Raw genomic sequence first — 24481 nt, 5'->3', positions numbered from 1 at the left:
GTGGCAAAAACTGAGTATTATTCATATGTAAATGAGGGCTCGCAAGTGCCCAGGGGCGGCGTTCGGGCTGTCAGTGCCCAGGCCGCTCTGCCTTCTCACATAACCCCTCCCCAGCCTGTTGCATTCAAACAAAAAGACAAAAGGTACCATTTGACTGATCTATAGTTATGCTACAGTGCTATGTAAGTGGTCTATAAGGGCAAATTGTGGTGACAGACTCCCTTTAAAGGGGTTGTGTTACAAAACATTCTACATTTTTCAAACCAATTATTCAATAAAATGCATCTGTATAGCGCCACCTGCTGTTTGTTTTTTTTCCTCTTATTTCTTTGACCTGTTCAGTTAGATGGCCGCACATGCTCAGTTTTATCCTTCAACTGGCTCCTGAGCTGTTATAGGGAGAGAGCTGCAGTAGAAGGGACACACCCCTGAGCTGCAACAAGACACTCCCCTTGAGCCACCAGTTTGATATAAATCTAGCAGAGCAATTAAAGGGAATCTGATCCACATGAGGTACAGAGCTGGTTCTAGGTTTGTTATAGATTGTCATGTGCCTTTTTTTTTTTTTTTTTTTTCTTCTTCTTCACACTAATCATGGTATAACCCCCTTTAGGGTATTCCAGGATTTCATGGCCTGTCCTCAGTATAAGATGAGGTGTTTCAGAGTACCCCTGCCGGACTACAGCTCTGTGCAGTAGATGCAGCTTCTTACTGCAATCACCATTTTCAATTCTATGACAAGTCTAAAATATCCTAAAAGCCTACATTAGGAGAAAATAGTATGTGCTGGATTTCCAGTCCTGTCGGGAGTTTTAAGATATTTTTTTTGTGTTTGCATTGTGTTGATACTACAGAATTTCTAGTTGCATTATAGGTTTTTAATTGCTGATTTATTTATTTTTTTCCTCTTGAGAACGTGTTTTGCAACATCTGTTGCTTACATTGCAGAACTACTATATTAAGACCTGTCCTTGAGCCGAAGGGAAGCATATCCTTGAAAATGGGGCTTGTTTTCCATGAAAACATGCAGAAGCTGCCTCGCTGAACTCATGTTTTGTGCTTTTTAGTGTTTTGCATGTTTAACCAGTAGATATAGGGATTATAATGTGATCACTAGCATGGCACCTGTGCTGGTTGACTTTTGTTTGCATGATAGAGGTATCTGGCCCCATTCACATTTTATTTTTCTTAAATTTCATTTTGGTTTGTGCCCTAAACGTGTCCATAGGGCTCCATTAGTTATATTGAGTGTCCTTTTTGCTCTCGTATTGCTGGCATATATCCATATACCATCCCCATTAGTCTAGTAGAGAAACGTATATATCTTTAACGGAGGCCATTACAGCGTGTTGGTGATAGAAGCCACTCTTTGGCGTCTGTCACAGGCCTCCGTTAAACTTTGGTTCATGTGACCAGTCACTTCCATCATTGGAGTTAATTTACTTCCAATGCAGACAGGGGAACAGGCGCATGCACAGTCCATCCGCAGTGTAAGTGAAGGGAGTGCTGGTTGATAATTGTTCACATGACCCTCCATCAGTGGCCATTTGGAGACCGCAGTGCTGGCCACCAAGTAAGCGGACCTGCCAATAAACATGAATTATGCGTATTGAGCCATAAGACACAGACGCTGATCATTTAATGATGCCTTTTTATGATATGTAAACAGGGCAATTCACTAGAAAGAGGCCCCAAATATTCTGTAATATCTCTCGCTAGGATGAAGCAATGTGCTCCTCAGCTTTGATGCCCGCGCGTTCGAGTGATGAGGTAGGCGGCAGACAGCTCTCGCAATCTGCATTTACAACCTCCAGGTGCATACCCCCCCCGTACCTCTTCATTCAGTCACTCGACTTCTCCTCAGGATGGTGTTGTACAGTATGGAGTAGCCAGTCTTCATGGTGCGAACTTATAGGGTCACCAGTTTGTTTAAGGGATGTCAGAGTCGATGAAGAAAGAAATATGGTGGTTGTGACGTACCCTCAACGGCAGGATCGCTGATCCCTTCTCATGGCTGAAAATGTCACAGGACACAATCGATGGCTTGAAACATCATCTGGAGCGGTTGCCTACGAAACCTCTGAAACACCTAGCACAGGAGACTGGGAGATCTTATTCAACATGTCAAAGAGCTGCAAAAAAGGCAAATTCGCATGCGTATCATGTCGTTCAGGAGCTCAAAGCAAGTGACATGGAGAACAGAGTCAGATACGGTCATTGTATCCAGGCGTTTGTGAGGGAAAATGAAGGAATATTGGACATCACATGGTTCTCGGATAAGGTGTGGTTCCATTTGCAGGTTTGTTAACTTGCAATACATTCGTTTATGGGGCACTGAAAATCCATTGGCTCTCGCCAAAAACCACTCCATGATCAAAAAGTCGGTGCACAGTGTGCGATGTCTCAGTTGTGCATCATCTTCGACAACACCGTGAACACCGATTTGTGAACATTTTTGAACAATTTGTGGATCAACTGGATGATCTCGAATTAACGGAAGGTTACCTCCAGCAAGACGAAGAAACGTGTCACGTCTGCGAGTAAGGCTACTTTCACACTAGCGTTCGGCTGTCCGCTTGTGAGCTCCGTTTAAAGGGGCTCACAAGCGGACCCGAACGCTTCCGTCCAGCCCCAATGCATTCTGAGTGGACGCGGATCCGCTCAGAATGCATCAGTCTGGCGGCGTTCAGCCTCCGCTCCGCTCAGCAGGCGGACACCTGAACGCTGCTTGCAGCGTTCGGGTGTCCGCCTGGCCGTGCGGAGGCGTGCGGATCCATCCAGACTTACAATGTAAGTCAATGGGGACGGATCCGTTTGAAGATGACACACTATGGCTCAATCTTCAAACGGATCCGTCCCCCATTGACTTTCAATGTAAAAGTCTGGACGGATCCGTTCAGGCTAATTTCAAACTTAGACATTTTTTGACAATATAATGCAGACGGATCCGTTCTGAACGGAGCCACCGTCTGCATTAATATGATCGGATCCGATCGAACGCTAGTGTGAAAGTAGCCTAACATGGCAGAAATTGAGTCCGTTTTCGGCAACGGGATAATTTGAAAGGTGCTTTGGCCACCACGGTCGCTGCATCTGACAACACCAGATTTCTTCCTTTGGGGTATGCTCAAAGGAAAAATCTATCAGAACACGTCTCGCCCCTTCCCTCCCAAAATGCTTCAGGATATGTTCAGGAACATGGAACGTTGCGTCAAAATGTGTCTGGCAGAAAATCGAGGTCACTTTCAGCATCGCTGTCACTGATTTGGACAGTAGTGTGCAGTCGACATCTGACCACTGCATTCTGAGTACAGAGCCGAATACACTGGCGTACATACTAGCTGTTCTCCTCAATCTCCTCAAGTATACCTCTGATGGAAGGATCGCAAAGTGATGTGAAGAGGCTGTAACTGTAAGTGCCCACTCGCTTGTCAAGTTTAATATGGATTTCTCCACAACCCCATTTTCATCCAACGAAAAATTTCTGTGAAAATAAACCTGATGCGGAAGTAAGTATACTTGGGCTACATGCACACGACTGTATGTGTTTTGCGGTGTTTTGATGTTCCGTATGGCGCTTTTTTGCGAATCCATTGTAATAATGCCTATCCTTGTCCGCAAACTAGAAAAAAATAGGACATGCACTATTTTTATTTTTTTTATTTTTTTTGTGGAGCAACGGAACGGACATACTGATGTGGTCCGCGTTTTTTTCCAAACCCATTGAAATGAATGGGTCCGCATCCTATCCGCAAAAAAAAAAAACAGATCGGACATGGAAACAAAATCCGGTCGTGTGCATGAGGCCTTATCCCAGGCACAGAAAAGGCGAGGATTAGCCCCATCGATAATCAGACTAATCCTTGTGTGCTTCTGCAGCACATCCATGGCAGAACGATTGTAAGCCTTGGATTTCTTCTGCAGATTGTGTAGTAAAATATATGTGCTGAATATGCAATATGTAAAGCTGACGTGCAAATATGTCCTAATAATTGTATAGTTGTTCGTAATGGCAAATTTGTGTTGCAGTCAAACTTCTATGGAATGATAAGCAGGCAGGCACTGGAGTATTTCATAAACTGAAGGTCCCTTAAGACAGGACAAGTCGTCATGCGATTGTCAGGAAGGAAGCGTTCCTTCCCTGAAATCGTCTGCTCGTCGATGGAGGAGACCCCTGCATTTACATGCATCAATCTCCTCCACAGTATGGGGAAGACTCCCCATACAGACTTGTAGTTTGCCAGCAGCAGAGTGTGATTACACAGCACGATCTGCTGCCGCCAAACTACTATTTAGGTGACCTCATGAATAATGGGATTACCTGATGATTGAGTTTATCAGGTAAGCGGTGGCAACTTTACACTGCCAGATAATCACTTACCAGCGTTCCTCGTCCATCTTTTCCTTGACATCTGTTATCTGGGACATCCTTGTACATGTGAGAGAGCTGATCCTGTCAATAGCTGTGGGTTTGGTGATTTTCCTGTTATGTGAATAAGCGTACAGGAAGCTATTAGTAATAGTCATGCTACCTAAGGGTAGGGTCACATTTGTGTTTTACCGATCCGGCAGGCTGATCCTATTATTGTCAGTCTGTAAATGACCCGATCCGGTGAACTCTGGTGGCTGTTCTCTGCCAGAACAGCCTGCCGGATCAGTTAAATGGAAATGTGAACCTACCCTAATCCATTGTGAACTGCACAGAGTACATCAAATGCTAGATGCGCCAGTAATAACTCACTCGTTCGTCCCTGCCTTAGGCCATCAGCCCTGTTGGACTTACTTTTTACTAGATTGAAGATGTAAGGGCTCTTTCACATCTGCGTTATTGTCTTCCGGCATAGAGTTCCGTCGTCGGGGCTCTATGCCGGAAGAATACTGATCAGGATTATCCTAATGCATTCTGAATGGACAGTCCGTCCTTCAGGATGTCTACAGTTCCGGAACGGAACGTTTTTTGGCCGCAGCAAATAGCGCAGCATGCTGCGCTTTTTGCTCCGGCCAAAAATCCGGAACACTTGCCGCAAGGCCGGATCCGGAATGAATGCCCATTGAAAGGCATTGATCCGGATCCGGCCTTAAGCTAAACGTCGTTTCGGCGCATTGCCGGATGCGACGTTTAGCTTTTTCTCAATGGTTACCATGGCTGCCGGGACGCTAAAGTCCTGGCAGCCATGGTAAAGTGTAGTGGGGAGCAGCATACTTACCATCCGTGCGGCTCCCGGGGCGCTCCAGAGTGACGTCAGGGCGCCCCAGGCGCATGAATGACGTGATCGCATGGATCACATGATCCATGCGCATGGGGCGCTCTGACGTCATTCTGGAGCGCCCTGGGAGCCGCACGGACGGTAAGTATACCGCTCCCCACTACTACTATGGCAACCAAGACTTTAATAGCGTCCTGGCTGCCATAGTAACACTGAAAGCATTTTGAAGACGGATCCGTCTTCAAATGCTTTCAGTACACTTGCGTTTTTCCGGATCCGGCGTGTAATTCCGGCAAGTGGAGTACACGCCGGATCCGGACAACGCAAGTGTGAAAGAGGCCTAAGGAGTATTTAGCTGTGTGTGCTGGCTCTTAAAGGGGTTGATGACCTATCCACAGGGATCTGATACCTGGCACCCCCTCCTATCAGATGTTTGAAGAGGAGGTGGCGCTCCATACGAGTGTTACTTCTTTATTACAATGCCTGTGGTCTCGGAAGTGGTCTGTAATAACAAGTACTTGCTCCATTCTCTTGGATGCCACCACTGCCAGAGAGACAACTGGCAGTGTAATGAAGAAGAAGGAGCACAGTCTCCTTTTCAAACATTGATCAGATGGGGTGCTTGGTGTCGAATCCCCACAGATCAGATATTGATGACCTGTCCTGGGGATAGGTTATCAATATATACTGCCTACACAAACCCTTGAAAACCCATGAATGCCATCTGAGGGCCCTTTTGGCAAGAAGCTTTCAGATTATTTTGCTTGGAAAAGTTGATAGAGTTCAGTGAAAAAAGTTTTCAGTCAGGCCTACCACGCACCTTGTCAAGCATGGCAACAAACAAAACAAAACTGTAAAGCATGAGATGCAAGTTTTGTGCCAAAATTGTAAGCAAAAACTGACTCCATAGTGAATCTGAGCCAATCTTTGAAGAGCTACCAGACTTTTCCGCAGTTGACTTAGCTATGCATTACCTATTTGCTTGTAATCTTCTGCTGGCGCTCTTGATTTACAAGAATCCTTAGAAGATGCATTTAGCTTCTGAGGGCTTTAATATGTCTATGTTGGAAATTAACACGCTGATCTCTCTGATAGGTTTTCCTTTTACAAGCGCCTGTAATGTTTTAGCGGTCCATGTGATTAATGGCAAGTCAGCTGTAGTCCATGTAAGCCCCTTCAAGTGGTTGCCATGGCAGTATCGAGCTGCATGACTAACCGGAGACTGCTGCTTCCATGCACGTAAGCAAGCTCGTGTCTGACGGAGAAGAGTAAGAATGCTTGGTGAGAAGTTACTGGGCAATAGGAGAATGCCAGATATTATGCAGGGAGCTGACATTTCATATTGCTTGTAGCATCTGACTGGTAAACCATGTATGAGAATATCACTTAAAGGGGTTATCCCATAACTAATGTAAAGAATTCCAATCAGACATCATATAGTACATGATAACCTCTTTCAAACAATACTAGAACCAGTCCTGTACCTCACATGGATCCAGAGATCTCTCCAATCAATGCTCTGCTAGATTGATATCAAGCTGGCAGCTAAAAGGGCGTGTCTTCTCTGCTGCAGCTAAGGGGGCGTGTCCATGCTCTCCCTATCACAGCTCAGGAGCCAGTTGAAGGATGAAACTGAGCATGTGCGGCCATCTCAGTGAGCAGGTCAAAGAAATAATAAGAAAAAAAAAAAACAGCAGGTGGCGCTACACAGACACATTTTATTGAATAACTCGCTGGCTATACTACATTTTTAATTGCATGCAATTACAAAAAATATTCAGATCCAGGTGCTGGTTTGAAAACTAGAATATTTTTTTCCATTGGACAGCCCCTTCAAAGCGACCCTCCAGCTCAAGAAAAAAGGTAAATTAACTCATGAACAGTTACCTGGTGCCCTCCTATTCACCTCTTTAGCTGCAGAGTAGATCCGTCAGTTCCAGGGCTCCTCTTCTGCCATCCAAGATGGCTGAGACACTACCTGATGCATACTGTGCATTTGTAAATCCAAGGCACTTCCTGATTGGCCTGCACTGGTCACATGAGCAGTGTTGGCCAATCAAAGGGAAGGGCTGGACAACTAGAAATTGGATTGGGCTACCAAATCACAGAATGCATTAGGCAGAATGAGAAGCAGTGCAGTCATCTTGGATGGCAGAAGAGGAGCTGGAATGATGAAAATGAGGACACCTTGTTAGTGTTCATTTCGCAGTTATGGGCTCATGCTCACGAAAGTGCAAATTGTAATGCAATGCATGGGCGCTGTCCTTGTGGCTGGCGCAGATGGATGCAGATCCATTCAACTTGAATGAGTCCATCATCTGTCCGCTCTGCAAAAAAAGGAGGAACTGTTCAAATAACTAGGTGATGCGGCATCAACTATAAACCCTGCAAAGAGATTTCTAGAGAAAGGCTATCCGAAAGGTTTAATTGAAGACTCCCTTGGAAAAATAGACAAAATCAAGCTGACCGTTTGAGAAACAATATAAAAGACCGGCCCACAACATCACAAACTGGTGACTAGAACAAACGCTATAATTCTGCACACCACAAAATTAGGGAAATACTTAATCGCCACTGGTTCATCCTACAGAAGGACCCCATCTTAGGTGGAACTGTAGCCAGCCAACCACACCTCACCTTCTGTAGAGCAAGGTCACTAAAGGAGATGGTGGTGGTACCATCATGCCCTAAACTTGGTTTATCCACCAATACCACCTCTAAAAGTAGGGGTTCCTTCAAATGCGGGCACAAACGCTGTAATTGCTGCTTAATAATCAGCGACAGGCTGCAAGAAGTTGAGATTACCACCTCAGGGGGAAAATATATAAATTACACTTCGCAGCCACATGGACTGCGGTACATCTAATGTAGTTTGTATGCTGCAGTGCCCCTGCAGACTACAGTACGTGGGCCGTACCACCCAGAATCTGAGGGAACGGATAAATTCCCATCGTTCTAACACAAAGAAGTATATAAAATCTAGTGTATCCAGACACTTTGCAGAAATCCACTCAGGCGATGCATCCCTTTTGAGGTTGACTCCTGTAGAATGGGTCCCCCAACTTCTTCCCACAATAACGCCGAAAATAAATGTATTAGATTTTCCGTTTTAATTCCCTCACTCCTTTTGGTCTTAATGAACGCCTAGAACACAACAACTATTAAAGGGGCTGTCTGGGTTCAGAGCTGAACCAAGACATATCCTTATTTTCACCCAGGCAGCCCCCCTGATGCTAGCACCGGAGCATCTCATGCTCCGATGCGCTCCCTTGCCCTGCACTAAATCGCGCACGGCAATGTCTCTTTTGTTTTCAATAACACACTGCCAGGCGGAAACTTCCACCCGGCAGTGTGTTCGGTGACGTCACCGGCTCTGATGGGCGGGCTTTAACGCTGCCCTAGCAGTTTTACTGACTACGGCAGTGCTAAATCCCGCCCATCAGTGCCGGTGACGTCACCGGGCTTTCTGCCAGCACCGTGGAGAGTCGCGGTACGTCACCGGATCTCTAAAAAATGCCTTTGCCCTGCGCAATTTAGCGTGAACTGCTCCGATGCTCAAGTCAGGGGGGCCTGCCTTCGGCTCCTCAAGCCTCCCAAACATGCGTTCCACTGTTGGAACGCATTGTGCACTTCTGCTCCAGACCACACCCCCGGAGCCCAGTGCATGCGTTCCACTGTGGAACGCATCAGGAGCCATCTGAGACGCATGGAGCTGCCCTGACCGGCGCTCTCTGCCCATTCACACAGCATCATACCTGGGCAGACCTACCTATAGATATTTGTGAATATATTCTATATATTCTGGGCAATAGAAAGAGTCCGGAGGACCGGAAGTGACCCTCCTCCCACTTCCGGTCCCCGCCAGAACTCACGGCAAATTGATGAATTAAGAGACCTATATATACCTGGCACAAGTGCATACTATGTTATGTGTTTTATTTTACACTGCTCTTGAGAAAGGGGGAGATACCCCGAAACGCGTTAAGCTTTTACTAAATAAATAACTCTCCATTTGGAACCTTGACTACCATTCTTTTGGGACGTGGAGGAAAGTTTATAACATCTGACAAGCGATCTCGGCGGGGGAGGAGAGGGTATAGGTGTTTTATGCTTATACTATACCTCCCTCCCTGGTAAAGTAAGTCCCCCTTTGTTTAAAAAATATTTAAGGACCCCCCACAGGAATATATGTTCCACCATACACTCACCTAAAGAATTATTAGGAACACCTGTTCTATTTCTCATTAATGTGATTATCTAGTCAACCAATCACATGGCAGTTGCTTCAATGCATGTAGGGTTGTGGTCCTGGTCAACACAATCTCCTGAACTCCAAACTGAATGTCAGAATGGGAAAGAAAGGTGGGCTACAACAGCAGAAGACCCCACCGGGTACCACTCATCTCCACTACAAATAGGAAAAAGAGGCTACAATTTGCACGAGCTCACCAAAATTGGACTGTTAAAGACTGGAAAATGTTGCCTGGTCTGATGAGTCTCGATTTCAGTTGAGACATTCAAATGGTAGAGTCCGAATTCGGCGTAAACAGAATGAGAACATGTATCCATCATGCCTTGTTACCACTGTGCAGGCTGGTGGTGGTGGTGGTGGTGGTGTAATGGTGTGGGGAATGTTTTCTGGGCACACTTTAGGCCCCTTAGTGCCAATTGGCCATCGTTTAAATGCCATGGGCTACCTGAGCATTGTTTCTGACCATGTCCATCCCTTCATGACCACCATGTACCCATCCTCTGATGGCTATTTCCAGCAGGATAATGCACCATGTCACAAAGCTCAAATCATTTCAAATTGGTTTCTTGAACATGACAATGAGTTCACTGTACTAAAATGGGCCACACAGTCACCAGATCTCAACCCAATAGAGCATCTTTGGGATGTGGTGGAACGGGAGCTTCGTGCCCTGGATGTGCATCCCTCAAATCTCCATCAACTGCAAGATGCTATCCTATCAATATGGGCCAACATTTCTAAAGAATGCTATATCAGCACCTTGTTGAATCAATGCCACGTAGAATTAAGGCAGTTCTGAAGGCAAAAGGGGGTCCAACACCGTGTTAGTATGGTGTTCCTAATAATTCCTTAGGTGAGTGTATATCCACACTGTTAAATAGTATAGGCACTGCTCTGAATTGATTCACCTACACCTTAACTCATCCTATCAATCTCATCATTAGCTTGTCGCCCCTGTGCTATTGCCTTCCCTCCCAGGGAAAGCTCCAGCACTTATTTTTTTTTCTCTTCATTCCTGTACATACCTTGCAGTGTAGACGCGTGCACTGCTATAGGGCGCAGCCTCGGTATCGATCCCCAACCACTACCACCTACCTCACCCCAACATCCCTGTCCACACTAATAGTCCTCCTGGTGCTCCTCAATCAATTTCTTTCATCTTTTGTACTACCCTAATTTTTTATTTTCCCTCATCGATATTGCAAAAAAAGGGAACAGGTTCTATATTTTTTTTATTTATTTTTTTGTGATGCGGAGGCACACACCGAAAACCCACTCTAGCTTCTGTGGGGTTTTCCATTCCTCCCCGCACCTTCCGGATTGCGGACCCATTCAAGTAAATGGGTCTGCATCCATAAAGCGGTGTGCACACGGCCGGGGCCCGTATATTGCGGACCCTCTGTTTGCGGGCCTCAATATTGGCCTGGCCGGCACACATGCGTGTTTAAAAAAAAAAGAAAAAATAATAATAATAAAATCTGTCAAAGCACTGATGCAGGGGCTGGCCGCAGAAATGAATGGAGCTTGGGTGCTGCAAGAGCAATGGTGAAGCCCTGCTTGCGCCAATTGCTTAATTTGCGTATTCAGAAAGAGCATCATAACTCGGGAACGAAGCCACAGATCAACAAAAGAAAAACAGAGTTTTAATCTGGTGAACCACAGCTATGTGTCCATGCAGCTATCTGTCCATATCAGTTTGATAGGGAGGAAATTTCTTTCTGTGTCTTACCCTCTTGCTTGAGGGTGTCAATGATGGCCTTCTGGACAGCAGTCAGGTCGGCAGTCTTACCCATGATTGCGGTTTTGAGTAATGAACCAGGCTGGGAGTTTTTAAAAGCCTCAGGAATCTTTTGCAGGTGTTTAGAGTTAATTAGTTGATTCAGATGATTAGGTTAATAGCTCGTTTAGAGAACCTTTTCATGATATGCTAATTTTTTTAGATAGGAATTTGGGGTTTTCATGAGCTGTATGCCAAAATCATCAATATTAAAACAATAAAAGGCTTGAACTACTTCAGTTGTGTGTAATGAATCTAAAATATATGAAAGTCTAATGTTTATCAGTACATTACAGAAAATAATGAACTTTATCACAATATGCTAATTTTTTGAGAAGGACCTGTATATCTCTATCTCTCCTTTCTTTCCATATGTCAAATGACACCAAAGTAAATTTAAGATGAGTTACCTATATATATTTTTTTTTTTTTTTTTTTTTTTTTTTTTTAACCTATATGGTATTTTTCGCCCTATAAAACACATCTGCCCAGAGGAGGAAAATGAGGAACAATATATTTATCAGACCTCAGCTTAGACCTCCAACGTTAATAAGTGCCCCAATCAGACCTCCACGTAAATGACCCCTATTCATATGGTAATATGTATAGTTTCACTTGAATAGGGTAAAAAAAAATGCTGACTATTTTTTCTCGGCATGGGCGTATTTATTTTCATTTTGTATTATTAATAATAATAATAATAATATTTTTTTTTATATATATTTTCACAACATATGTCCCCCATGAGGTCCTTGAAAGACCTCTGGGTGACTGACACTTTTTTTTTTTTTTTTTTTGTGCTATTTGCACTGTGCATCCCAGACTTATAGGCGAGCTACCTTGCCTCTGGTGGCATTAAATGCTCGGGTGTCTTTGGTAATGAACTTAAAATTCTGACGGTGTAAAAGCTTTCTGAGACCACTGCGGCCTGTGACTTTGCTCCATGGGTTGTAGACATTTAACAGTTCCTGCTCTGTCATATTCTTATCTGACCTGTGCAGATTAACTGTACCCGCTGCTGTTTTCCAGATACATGTAACAAGCAGCAGGTTGTGATAAGTACCATTAGCTGATGATGCAGTATTTCAGGAGCTTCATGAGCATGGTTAGGCTTGTCCTTGTCTGCTGTTTCACATGAAGTTTGACATTTTCACTTCTACCATGCATTACCTGAAGGCTTGCCATGTCTTCCTTATGTCGAGTGATGTGGTATGCCAAGTCACTAGCGGGTGAATTAGTGCAGCATATTTTACATGGATGCTCAACCATATAAAGCACCTGTCGTGCTTGTTATAATGTAAATCTTTTACCCTTTTCTTTGTACAATTAGGAAGTAGACTGTTTTGCTGGGATCTCTTTAAATGTGGCATGTACATGGCATATAGGGCTGCAGTAAACGAATATTTTTGTAATCGAGTATTCTATCGATTTATATTTCTCGATTCATCGAGTAATCTAATAAGAAAAAGCTACTTAAAATAACGTACGTAATTAGGTATGTATAAAGTTATTGGTTTGAAGGGGTTAATAACTTTATACATGCCTAATGCCAAGGTGCTTCCATTAACCCCTCCAAACCAATAACTTTATACATGCCCATTGGGTTTGGAGGGGTTAATGGAAGCACCTTGGCATTAGGCATGTATAAAGTTATTGGTTTGAAGAGGTTAATGAAAGCACCTTGGAGGTGCCTTCATTAACCCCTCTCTAAACCAATAACTTTATACATGCCAAGGTGGTGCTTGCAGCCTCCATTAACCACTCTCTCCATCTGCCTCCCCCCAGCCTCTGATGTGCCTCCCCCCCAGCCTCTGATGTGCCTCCCCCCCAGCCTCTGATGTGCCTCCCCCCCAGCCTCTGATGTGCCTCCCCCCCAGCCTCTGATGTGCCTCCCCCCCCCAGCCTCTGATGTGCCTCCCCCCCCCCCAGCCTCTGATGTGCCTCCCCCCCCAGCCTCTGATGTGCCTCCCCCCCCAGCCTCTGATGTGCCTCCCCCCCCAGCCTCTGATGTGCCTCCCCCCCCAGCCTCTGATGTGCCTCCCCCCCCAGCCTCTGATGTGCCTCCCCCCCAGCCTCTGATGTGCCTCCCCCCCCAGCCTCTGATGTGCCTCCCCCCCCAGCCTCTGATGTGCCTCCCCCCCCAGCCTCTGATGTGCCTCCCCCCCCAGCCTCTGATGTGCCTCCCCCCCCAGCCTCTGATGTGCCTCCCCCCCAGCCTCTGATGTGCCTCCCCCCCAGCCTCTGATGTGCCTCCCCCCCAGCCTCTGATGTGCCTCCCCCCCAGCCTCTGATGTGCCTCCCCCCAGCCTCTGATGTGCCTCCCCCCCAGCCTCTGATGTGCCTCCCCCCCAGCCTCTGATGTGCCTCCCCCCCAGCCTCTGATGTGCCTCCCCCCCAGCCTCTGATGTGCCTCCCCCCCAGCCTCTGATGTGCCTCCCCCCCAGCCTCTGATGTGCCTCCCCCCCAGCCTCTGATGTGCCTCCCCCCCCAGCCTCTGATGTGCCTCCCCCCCCCAGCCTCTGATGTGCCTCCCCCCCCCCAGCCTCTGATGTGCCTCCCCCCCCCAGCCTCTGATGTGCCTCCCCCCCCCCAGCCTCTGATGTGCCTCCCCCCCCCAGCCTCTGATGTGCCTCCCCCCCCCCAGCCTCTGATCTGCCTCCCCCCCCCCAGCCTCTGATCTGCCTCCCCCCCCCCAGCCTCTGATCTGCCTCCCCCCCCCCCAGCCTCTGATCTGCCTCCCCCCCCCCCAGCCTCTGATCTGCCTCCCCCCCCCAGCCTCTGATCTGCCTCCCCCCCCCAGCCTCTGATCTGCCTCCCCCCCCCCCAGCCTCTGATCTGCCTCCCCCCCCCCCCAGCCTCTGATCTGCCTCCCCCCCCCAGCCTCTGATCTGCCTCCCCCCCCCAGCCTCTGATCTGCCTCCCCCCCCCCCAGCCTCTGATCTGCCCCCCCCCCCCCCCCAGCCTCTGATCTGCCTGCCCCCCTCCCCCCCCCCAGTATTAATCATTGGTGGCAGTGGCCACAGGGTCCCCCTACTCCGATCGGTTACCATGGCAGCCAGGAGTCACGCTACTGAAGTCCTGGCTGCCATGGTATGTTAGTGAGCAGAGAGCAGCGCATTATACTCACGTGCGCTGTGGCCGGCGGTCTCTCCTTCTCATAGGTCTGTGCGGCGCATTGCTAATGCTGTAAGCATTAGCAATCCGCCGCACAGACAGAAGAAGGAGCGACCGGCGGCCACAGCGCACGTGAGTATAATGCGCTATATACACTGCTTGCTCCTCTGATGCTGACCTCATACAGGTAAACAATGACGAGAACGTAGCGCTTGTATAGGCACTGCACTCTCTTCAAACTGTTTATTGCCAGGGGTGTCGGGAGTCGGGCCCCCACCAATCTGATATTGACCTGTTCTGAGGCTAGGTCATCAATATAGGAAACCCAACAACCCTTTTTAGAGTTTGGTGGTTTTACATTTCCATGTACTTGTAGCAAGTTGTGGCTTTTCTTGCAATTCAATACAAGAATGTTAGAGGTGAGCCTGTATTCAGGAAGGAATTCCCAGCGTCTCTCACCTCCCCACTGAACCGTCCACGTTGCCTGGAAAGCTGGGAGACGTGTCTTTTCATGTACTAACAGATGCAGAGTATAATGTCATTACAGACACTTCGTGATGATGAGAATAGAAACCGAGCACCTATGACAGGTTTATGTAGGTTGTATTAATAAATGAATAAGTTGGACTGTACAGTTACAATGGTTATCGTATATGTAGACTTTAAAGGGAATGTGTGACCTCTAATTTCTTTCTGCCAGATAAAACCTGATAGTAACACATCCTTTTTTGAATTTTTTTTTATCTGGTTTTATTTTCTGATTTGTAGATGGTAGAAATTCTGTTTCCTGAACATGATTATGGAGGTGGCTATCTTGCCTGAGCTGCTGTTAACAGCATTTAGATAGCGACTTGACAGAAGCCCCATGGGCCATAGACAGAGGAGCTGACTCACTGACTTCTATGGGAGAGAATTTTAGGCATGCTCTCTGACCTGTGCAGAGGTCATTGTACAAGGGAGGAGCAGATAAACGAGACCATTACTCATTGTGAATGGTTGATTCTGTCTTATCGATATATAGGTGATATCTCTCATTGTAATCCTGCCTGTGATGATGATATGACTGCCGTAAAGTAATTTGTACAGAACAGGCAGTGGTGCCTAATATTGTTACACTTGGGCCTCATGCACACGACTGTAATTTTGGTCTGCGTCTGATATGCATTTTTTGCGAATTGCAATTGTGGAGCTTTCTGCATCCGTGTGGCCGTTCTGCAAATGGTAGAACATGTTCCATTCTTCTCCGTTTTGCTCACAAGAATAGCCATTTCTACTCAGGAGTGTGAGAACATTGCAGAATGCACACGGCCATTATGCATATTTTGCCGTTCAGCAGCTTGTGGACTGCAAAATGAATGTGATCGTGTGCATGAGGCCTAAGGGCCAGTGCGAGAACTGCAGAATTTTTAATTTTTTAGTTTTGTAGTCAAAAGGAAATTCAGAAGTGATATCACCACAAGTAAAATAAAAAAAAAAAAAAAAAAAGGGGTTTATTTATTAAACAGAAATATGCCTACATTAGGTTTATTTCTGGCGGATTGTGGCGCAAAGGTTCTTTGCGCCAAAATCTGACTTTTCCCTGCTTTGGTCTAAAAAAGTGAGTGTGGAAGGGGACGGCCCGGCAGGTAGGCCTGTCTCATTTACCATTTTCTATGCCTGGTTTAGGCCTAGAAAATGGTCTCCATGTTAGACAGTAAGGAAGCTCCACTACATATCTTCGATTCACCGGCAGCACAGGGGTTATTAATACCAGTCTTAATAAATGTGCCCTTAAATGTTTAAACAATACGGCATTCCGATGACTCCTTCCTTTAAAAAATAAAATTTAATATAATGTATGTTTTATCTGAATAATTGGCTGTATGTAAAACCTTTAAAAAAATTATCTGATAAAAAAAAAAAAAAAAAAAAAAAACTATACTACAAGAAAATTTAGACTATCACATTCATAGTCACCTGTGGCTGAGGACATGGGTTGCTAGATGGCCGCTAGCACATCTGCAATACCCAGTCCCCATAGCTCTGTGTGCTTTTATTGTGTAATTTGATACATATGCAAATTAACCTGAGATGAGTCCTGTCCCTGACTCGTCTCACATACAGGACTCATCTCGGGTTAATTTGCATATGTATCAAATTTTTTTGTTTGTTTGTTTTTTACACAATAAAAGCACAGAGGGCTATGGGGACTGGGTATTGCGGATGTGCTAGCGGCCATCTAGCAACCCATGTCCTCAGCTCTATACCCAAAATCCAGGTGACAGGTTCCCCTTAAAGTGGTATTATACCTACTATAAATGAAAGCTCTTTACACACAAAAATTTGAGCAAAGAGCTTCTACTTTTCAATTTATAGTAGGTATAATACCACTTTAATCTAGAATGATCCCCATTTCTCGATTCTATTGTTTGCATGTAAAATAAGTACCCGGTATATAATTTTTATTTTTATTTTTTAGCAGCTTATACAATGAAGAGAGAAATTTACTCCGCATTAGAGAACGGGAGAGACGAAATCAAGAAATTCTTCAAGAAAGAGACCCTTATGTTGACAATGCTCCACTTTTTTCAGAACCTTACAAGGTACATTTACATGCAGCACAATGGGTTAACTTCATCCAAGTAATGGTGGTTTGACTGTCTAGAGATGCATTTTGGGTGCATTCTTGAAATGTATCAGACTTGCCCCATAGTTGCTTAGCAGAGCAGCTGCAGTTTAGTTTGCTGACATGTGAAATAGACCTGTTTCTTAGTTCCCTCGGGAAATTAGAAGTCTCCAGAGCGCTTGCAAATTAGGGGAACTGGTATTGGTAAGATCACACCAAGTCTTGAAGGCGCTTGACGGCTTCTCTCCAGTGTCTGCTTCCTTTCTGGAGAGTTATTTACATGCCATAGAGTTTTCTACCTTTTGTTCTATGGATGACGTCTGCTGTTTACCAAGCAGATACTGCCACTTTGCAGTGACTTGTAAAGTTACTTTCACACTGGCGTTTAGGCTTTCCATTTCTGAGATCCGTTCAGGGCTCTCACAAGCGGTCCAAAACAGATCAGTTTTTGCCCTAATGCATTCTGAATGGAAAAGGATCTGCCCAGAATGCATAAGTTCCGTCTCCATTCCGCTTTGGAGACGGACGATTGCAGCGTTTTGGTGTCTGTCTGATGAAACTGAGCCAAACGGATCCGTCTTGGCACACAATGTAAGTCACTGACACAATATGCCACAATAGAAAATGGATCCGTCTTGGCACACAATGTAAGTCACTGACACAATATGCCACAATAGAAAATGGATCCGTCTTGGCTATGTTAAAGATGATACAAACAGATCCGTTCTGAACGGATGCAGACGGTTCTATTTTCTGAACAGTTCTGTCCATGACAGATCCACACAAAACGCGAGTGTGAAAGTAGCCTATGAATTGAGAATAAAGATTGTGTTGGTGACACAAGTGCAGGGTACTTTTATGCTACTATTGTTTTACTGCGATATAAGAAAGGCTAGTCTGTTTAAAACATTATCTTTTGACAGAATATGCTTAATTCAGAAACATTTATCATATCTTTTATTATCTTAGACAAGCAAAGGAGACGAGTTATCTAGTCGTATACAGAGTATGCTTGGTAATTACGAAGAAGTAAAGGAGCTCATTAGTGCAAAATCGCATCAAGACCTTATTGGCATCCCAGTTAAATCACAGGGAAGATCTGTTAAGCAACCTCCAACTAACAGTTCTATGGGCCCTCCAAAATTAAGTATGCCTTTGGGGCATAGGAATAGACCTCAAACTGCTCCGGAGCTGTCCTCTGGTGCTAATGTAAAAAATCACATCCAAAATCATAGTCTTCAGAATAACCGAACACAGGAGCAACGATCAGGAACCGTGTCTGTGGAAAGAAGTGGGAAGCAAGGTCAAGATCAACGCTCTGCAGAACAGCCCTCCTCACCAGCATCAGTCTTGCCCCTTTCCCCTCTGCTGTCACCCTTGTCCCCCCCGATTGAGCCTTTGTCCCCTTTACATTCCAGCCAGCAAACTGATTCCAAGTCTCGCAGCAATCGAAGCAATGCCTCCAAATCCCCAATTGTAACAGACCCAGCTAACAGGGACGGCGCTACCACTGTTGCCAACCTAGTAGCTTCATCACAAACCTTCCCAACCTATTTGACTTCAAAAACGCATACGCTGCCTCCAAAGCCCACGGCTTACGTGCGTCCTATGGATGGTCAAGATCAGGCTCCTAATCTTTCTCCAGATCTGAAGCCTCTACAAGAGGAGTATCATGAGGAGTCTTACGAAAGTCATGTAGATTTTAAACCCAATGCCAAGGACAAGCTTTCCAGAATGGAAATTACTTCTGACCATTTTGAGGTAGGTTGTAATAAATGTAAAAGAAGCAAATTCTGATGCCTCATAAACTATTCTCATTGACCGTATTGCCAAGCAAATGTGACATTTAGGAACAAGATGCATATTTGGCTTTGCAAGTAATCATTGTATGTTTTGGGACTAGATGATGGGAGTGTGGCTAGATGATGAATCAAAAAGAATGGTGCAAAATTATAGCCCGGGTATTCATAACGGAGAGAACATAACACAAATGTATTAGCATGAAAAAAAACACACTTATCCAAGTTTTAGCTATACACTACAAATGTTCGATATGTGCAGGTGACATGGCAGATGTCTAGGCGGAAGTCCAAGTGACGCTCCATCTCAGGTCGTTTAGATCTTATGGCTGGGGGGCAGATATACTTTTTGCCCCATTCTTGCAAATTCAACGCACAAAAAGCTTTTTATTGTTGTAATGTATCTTAAACCTTCCCCTTTTGTATACTAGTGTAAGCTCACCAGTACAAACAGCGGCGGAGTCACGGCGCAGCTTTCATGGCAGTGAGTCACGGCGCAGCTTTCATGGCAGTGGGTCACGGCGCAGCTTTCATGGCAGCGGGTCACGGCGCAGCTTTCATGGCAGCGGGTCACGGCGCAGCTTTCATGGCAGCGGGTCACGGCGCAGCTTTCATGGCAGCGGGTCACGGCGCAGCTTTCATGGCAGCGGGTCACGGCGCAGCTTTCATGGCAGCGGGTCACGGCGCAGCTTTCATGGCAGCGGGTCACGGCGCAGCTTTCATGGCAGCGGGTCACGGCGCAGCTTTCATGGCAGCGGGTCACGGCGCAGCTTTCATTTCTCAAGAGCAGAATTTATTTTAATACAGGCCATTACTTTTGAACCATAATTTTGACTCGTCCTGTATATGTCTAAAAATGTATGTATGTGATGGACTGAAATTTAAATAATTCAAGCAAAATTGTCAAACTGCCACAAATTCCATTAAAACCTCCAGTATAATAAAGCAAACGATTCAGTGATGTTAAGCAAAATAGGTAATTTGAGTAGCCACCAAAGCTAATACTGATTAAACGCATTGGAAATCCCTTGTAATTAATAATCTACATTCAATAGCTGTAATACAGCTGCTTTTTAGTGTCTGTATTACCTCTGCAAGACTTGGATTCCCATGTCATCGTGGGCGCCAAAGCATTATGGGTGGCTTTATCAAATATTTGAAATCTCCTGCGCTGCCGGACAATGTGCCTAATTTGTGAGGCGGTGTGCACCAGAATGAAATCTACGGCAGCTCGGAGCTGCTGTAGATTTCTCCATTTCTGCCTGGAAACAGGAGCAAGTGAAGATAAATGTGTCAGGCACACTCCGTGTCCCCTTTTTAGAAAGTGGCTAGGGTGGCGCAAAAAAAGTCCAAAAGTTTAAAAAGTCGTAAACAGTGTTTGCAACTTTTTTTATGCCACCAAAAGTGGGTCAGGGAGATGATATAACTCCCCCTATATGTTCCTGTTTCATGATCACAGTGTACCTATGGAACAAATCCTTTGGCCATTGAATTAAAGGGGGTGTCCAAGATAATTAAACATCTTGGATGAGCCCTGCAGTAGCCTAAAATAGAAAAATCATCATACCTACTTATACTCTCCTCCTTTCTAAAGTACAATTTTTTTGCGCCACTTGTCTGGTGTACAAACAGCAGCGGTGACATGCTGGTATACAGCATGTGACTACTGCAGCCAGTCACTGTCTAAGGGCCCTGGCACATGACCGTATGCCCTCAGAGATATACTGTCCGTGAGCGAGCCATATGTTCTGGGGCGTCATCAATCGTGCGCATGGGAGTATACAGAATCAAAGATTACAATGATGCTGTGCACGTCGGGCCGCCTGCGGGGCTATTGTCCTGCACTCATATGATTTTATGATGCTGTGTACACCCGGGTGCACAATCAATGCCGCCCTGGGACATTGGAGGGCATACGGTCATGTGCAAGGGCCCTAACACTGAGGACAGTGGTCAGCTAGCAAAGTCACGTACATCTGCACAGACACTGACATGCATAGTCAGCCCGGCAGCCTGTCGCTGTCCTCAGAATTGGACTGCTGAGGACAGTAATTGGCTGCTGCAGTCATGTTCTGTGTACCGACATGTTACTGCTATAAATAAGATTTTTATTTTATTTTAGTATTTTCCGAGATTTAGAATTATCTCAGACATCCCCTTTAAATGGTGTCAGTGCTTGAAAATGGTGTAGTTTAATCAGTAGAAAAGTACACCATAGTGATTAGGATATATTTAAAGGGTACACGAATATTATCAAGTAAACACATTAGTGTGATGTGAAGAATAGTACAGGTGAACATTTTCCCAGTGCATGCTAACTTGGATTTTCCTACCATAGGTCACAACTGTAACATGCTCTTAGGTCTTTATGTAAAGTCTATAAGAGACATCAATTCCCAGGTTCATCTGCAACACCAACACCTCATATACTTATGCCCCTAAAAAAATACACTGAAGAGTATTGTCACTGCGTGGAAATTACATTTAGGCCCCTTGCACACCACCATGTCCGCAATATAAAGATGCAGATCCATTGACTTTAATGGGTCCTCAGCTTGTAGACATATTCTTTCTTTTTGCAGAACAGACACATGGATGCAGAAAGCACATGGATTATCAGTGTGCTTTTCACATCCATATGTCCGTTCCGCAAATAAATACAACCTGTCCTATGCAAGTCCACAAAGTTGTGGATGCAACACGGACGGTATGTGTATTTTGCACATCTGCAATTTGCGGATTGCAGAATACATGTGGTGGAGTGCATGAGGCCTTGCAGTTATGTCACAGATTCTAGATTATACATATAGTACAGGGATAATAACCACAGTGATGTCACAGTACAGGGGTAATAACCACAGTGATGTCACAGTACAGGGGTAATAACCACAGTGATGTGTCGGTACAGGAGTAATAACCACAGTGATGTCACAGTACAGGGGTAATAACCACAGTGATGTCACAGTACAGGGGGAATAACCACAGTGATGTGTCGGTACAGGAGTAATAACCACAGTGATGTCACAGTACAGGGGTAATAACCACAGTGATGTGTCGGTACAGGAGTAATAACCACAGTGATGTCACAGTACAGGGGTAATAACCACAGTGATGTGTCGGTACAGGGGTAATAACCACAGTGATGTCACAGCACAGGGATAATAACCACAGTGATGTCACAGTACAGGGGTAATAACCACAGTGATGTGTCGGTACAGGAGTAATAACCACAGTGATGTCACAGTACAGGGGTAATAACCACAGTGATGTGTCGGTACAGGGGTAATAACCACAGTGATGTCACAGTACAGGGATAATAACCACAGTGATGTCACAGTACAGGGGGAATAACCACAGTGATGTCACAGTACAGGGGGAATAACCACAGTGATGTCACAGTACAGGGGGAATAACCACAGTGATGTGTCGGTACAGGAGGAATAACCACAGTGATGTCACAGCACAGGGATATCCACAGTGATGTCACAGTACTGGAATAATGACCGCAGTGATGTCACAGCACAGGGATAATGACCGCAGTGATGTCTGTCTCAGCACAGGGATAATGACCGCAGTGATGTCTGTCTCAGCACAGGGATAATGACCGCAGTGATGTCTGTCTCAGCACAGGGATAATGACCGCAGTGATGTCTGTCTCAGCACAGGGATAATGACCGCAGTGATGTCTGTCTCAGCACAGGGATAATGACCGCAGTGATGTCTGTCTCAGCACAGGGATAATGACCGCAGTGATGTCTGTCTCAGCACAGGGATAATGACCGCAGTGATGTCTGTCTCAGCACAGGGATAATGACCGCAGTGATGTCTGTCTCAGCACAGGGATAATGACCGCAGTGATGTCTGTCTCAGCACAGGGATGATACAAACAGTGCTTGTACCGTCAAGTCCTATGGGAAAGGGACATCACGCAGTGATGTCACAGAACAAGTATGGTAAACATAGTGATGTCGCAGTACAAGGATAATTAATACAGTGATGTCACAGTTCCGGGTTATAAACCTGGTGATTAGACTAAACAATAATTTTACATAGTTATGTGGTAATACAAGATTAAAGGGTTATTCCTGTCTCCGCCTCAGTTGGTATCTGGGTAGGCGGAGTTACAGAAATGGGTTAGCGCTCGATACTTTGCTGTTTTCATAACCCCCATTTGTGTAGCTGTGCTATGCGATTTGTGTAGCTCCCGTTCACTGCTGTAGGAGTTAGGGAAGCTGCACAGCGCTGGCCGCTGGAACATTTCCATAACTTCTCCTTCCCCCAGCTGGTGATTCCTGTCTTTGCCATGGAAGCCTGAGGTGGGAGTACCCTTTTAACAAGTAATATCAAGTGCATAGAATGAATGTTAGTATTCCATTATGTTGAAGAGTTGCTGTCGGCCCCTGCCACCATTGTGCCCTCTCTAGTAGGTCATGGTTTCAGTAAAATGGGTCTCCCGCTCCCGTGCTCTGTTCTTGCTGTCAGTTAGTGGCACAGTCTGCACGCTTTTTCTACTTTGGATGAGTCAGAGGTTTCATTTGGCAACACATAATACGTCTAAGAAAAATTCCCAGGAACTTCTTTTTTTTCTCCTCATAACTTTTCCGGTGACAAGTGTGCTTCACTTGATTTCCTTTACCTAAGACACCACTGATGCATGTGAATAGCACTGAAGAGGAAAACGGAAGGAACCTATGGACTGGTTATTGCACCCTTGTGGTTCTTGGGTTTCCTTGTGCTGTCTAGCTTTTAGCTCCATGGCTGGCGGAATTTGTGTGTAGGTAGAGAATGTTCTTGTAGGGTTTTATTGAGCTCACGAAGTCAGTGATTTCATTATTGCATAGCTTACCAATCACATAAAAGCAGTTTGTAGAGAGAGAGAATGCTAGCAGTAGACATGATCAAGCCATGGGTGCCAAGGTCCGATGGTGTAATATGCCTACTTTATGTTTACTTGCAGGTCTGCTCATCTGCATCCTGGTGCTGCACTCCAAAAATGGCTGTTGATGGAGGGTCCTGTCCCTCCTTGGCCTCCATTCACTGACACTTGTGACAGACAAGGATACCAGCGCATGCGCAATCTGACACCAGTGTAAGGGAATGCAGGTCACTGGATGGGAGCCTCCATCAACGGCTATTTTTGGAGTGCTGTGCTGGGAAGCAGGTGAGCAAACCTGCTAGTAAATATAAATTAGCTATATTAAAGGGCATGTGTCACCGGATTATCGGCATTACTCCAATATCTCCTGAGGAGTCTTCTAGGTCAGGCAATCCTCTTGTCAGCTGAATGTAATGCTTTTAGTCCTAATTCTTTGTGGCCTCAGTGTCCAAAAGCTATCTTTCTTTTTAAATTTATGTAAATTAGCCTCTGGGTGCAACGAGAGTGCTGCTGTTGCACCCAGATGCCCTGGTCTTTGCCTGCTTTGCCACACCCCCACTGCAAAGACTGACAGGCCAGGTGGAGAAAACCTATTGACATCTCTCCCTGAAGTCTCACAGGAGCACGTTTTTCACGCGTGATTTACTGGTATGGTGGGGGGCGCACTGCTGACTTTATCGGGGGCAGCGGTGACTCAGGGATTCAAGTTATGCATCCCAATGCCTCCTGGTCCAACAATGACTTCCGGTTAGGACAAAATACGTTTTTTTTATTTTAGCAAAACAGCTTTATGGTTAGTTTTAAGAAAACCGTGTAATGTGCCGAGCAGCGACGTGCCATTTGCTTCATCT

The 24481-nt window shown here is 45.5% G+C and overlaps 1 protein-coding gene across 2 annotated transcripts in view; it reads left to right on the top strand.

Annotated features, from left to right (window-relative positions):
- Positions 1-24481, top strand: part of AFF1 (AF4/FMR2 family member 1) — a 139489-nt gene that overhangs the window by 8844 nt on the left and 106164 nt on the right. The window contains exons 2-3 of one of the 2 annotated variants that reach the window (XM_044303751.1): positions 16812-16932; positions 17925-18716. In XM_044303751.1, coding sequence (XP_044159686.1) covers positions 16812-16932; positions 17925-18716 — 913 coding nt within the window. Of the gene's footprint in view, positions 1-16808; positions 16933-17924; positions 18717-24481 lie in introns of both variants that reach the window. The other variant, XM_044303744.1, reaches the window with a different exon arrangement.

Source organism: Bufo gargarizans, chromosome 1, assembly GCF_014858855.1.
Source record: "Bufo gargarizans isolate SCDJY-AF-19 chromosome 1, ASM1485885v1, whole genome shotgun sequence".
NCBI lineage: Eukaryota > Metazoa > Chordata > Amphibia > Anura > Bufonidae > Bufo > Bufo gargarizans.
The sequence above is the reverse complement of the archived record's forward strand: the minus strand, read 5'-3'. Positions and strand labels throughout refer to the sequence as shown.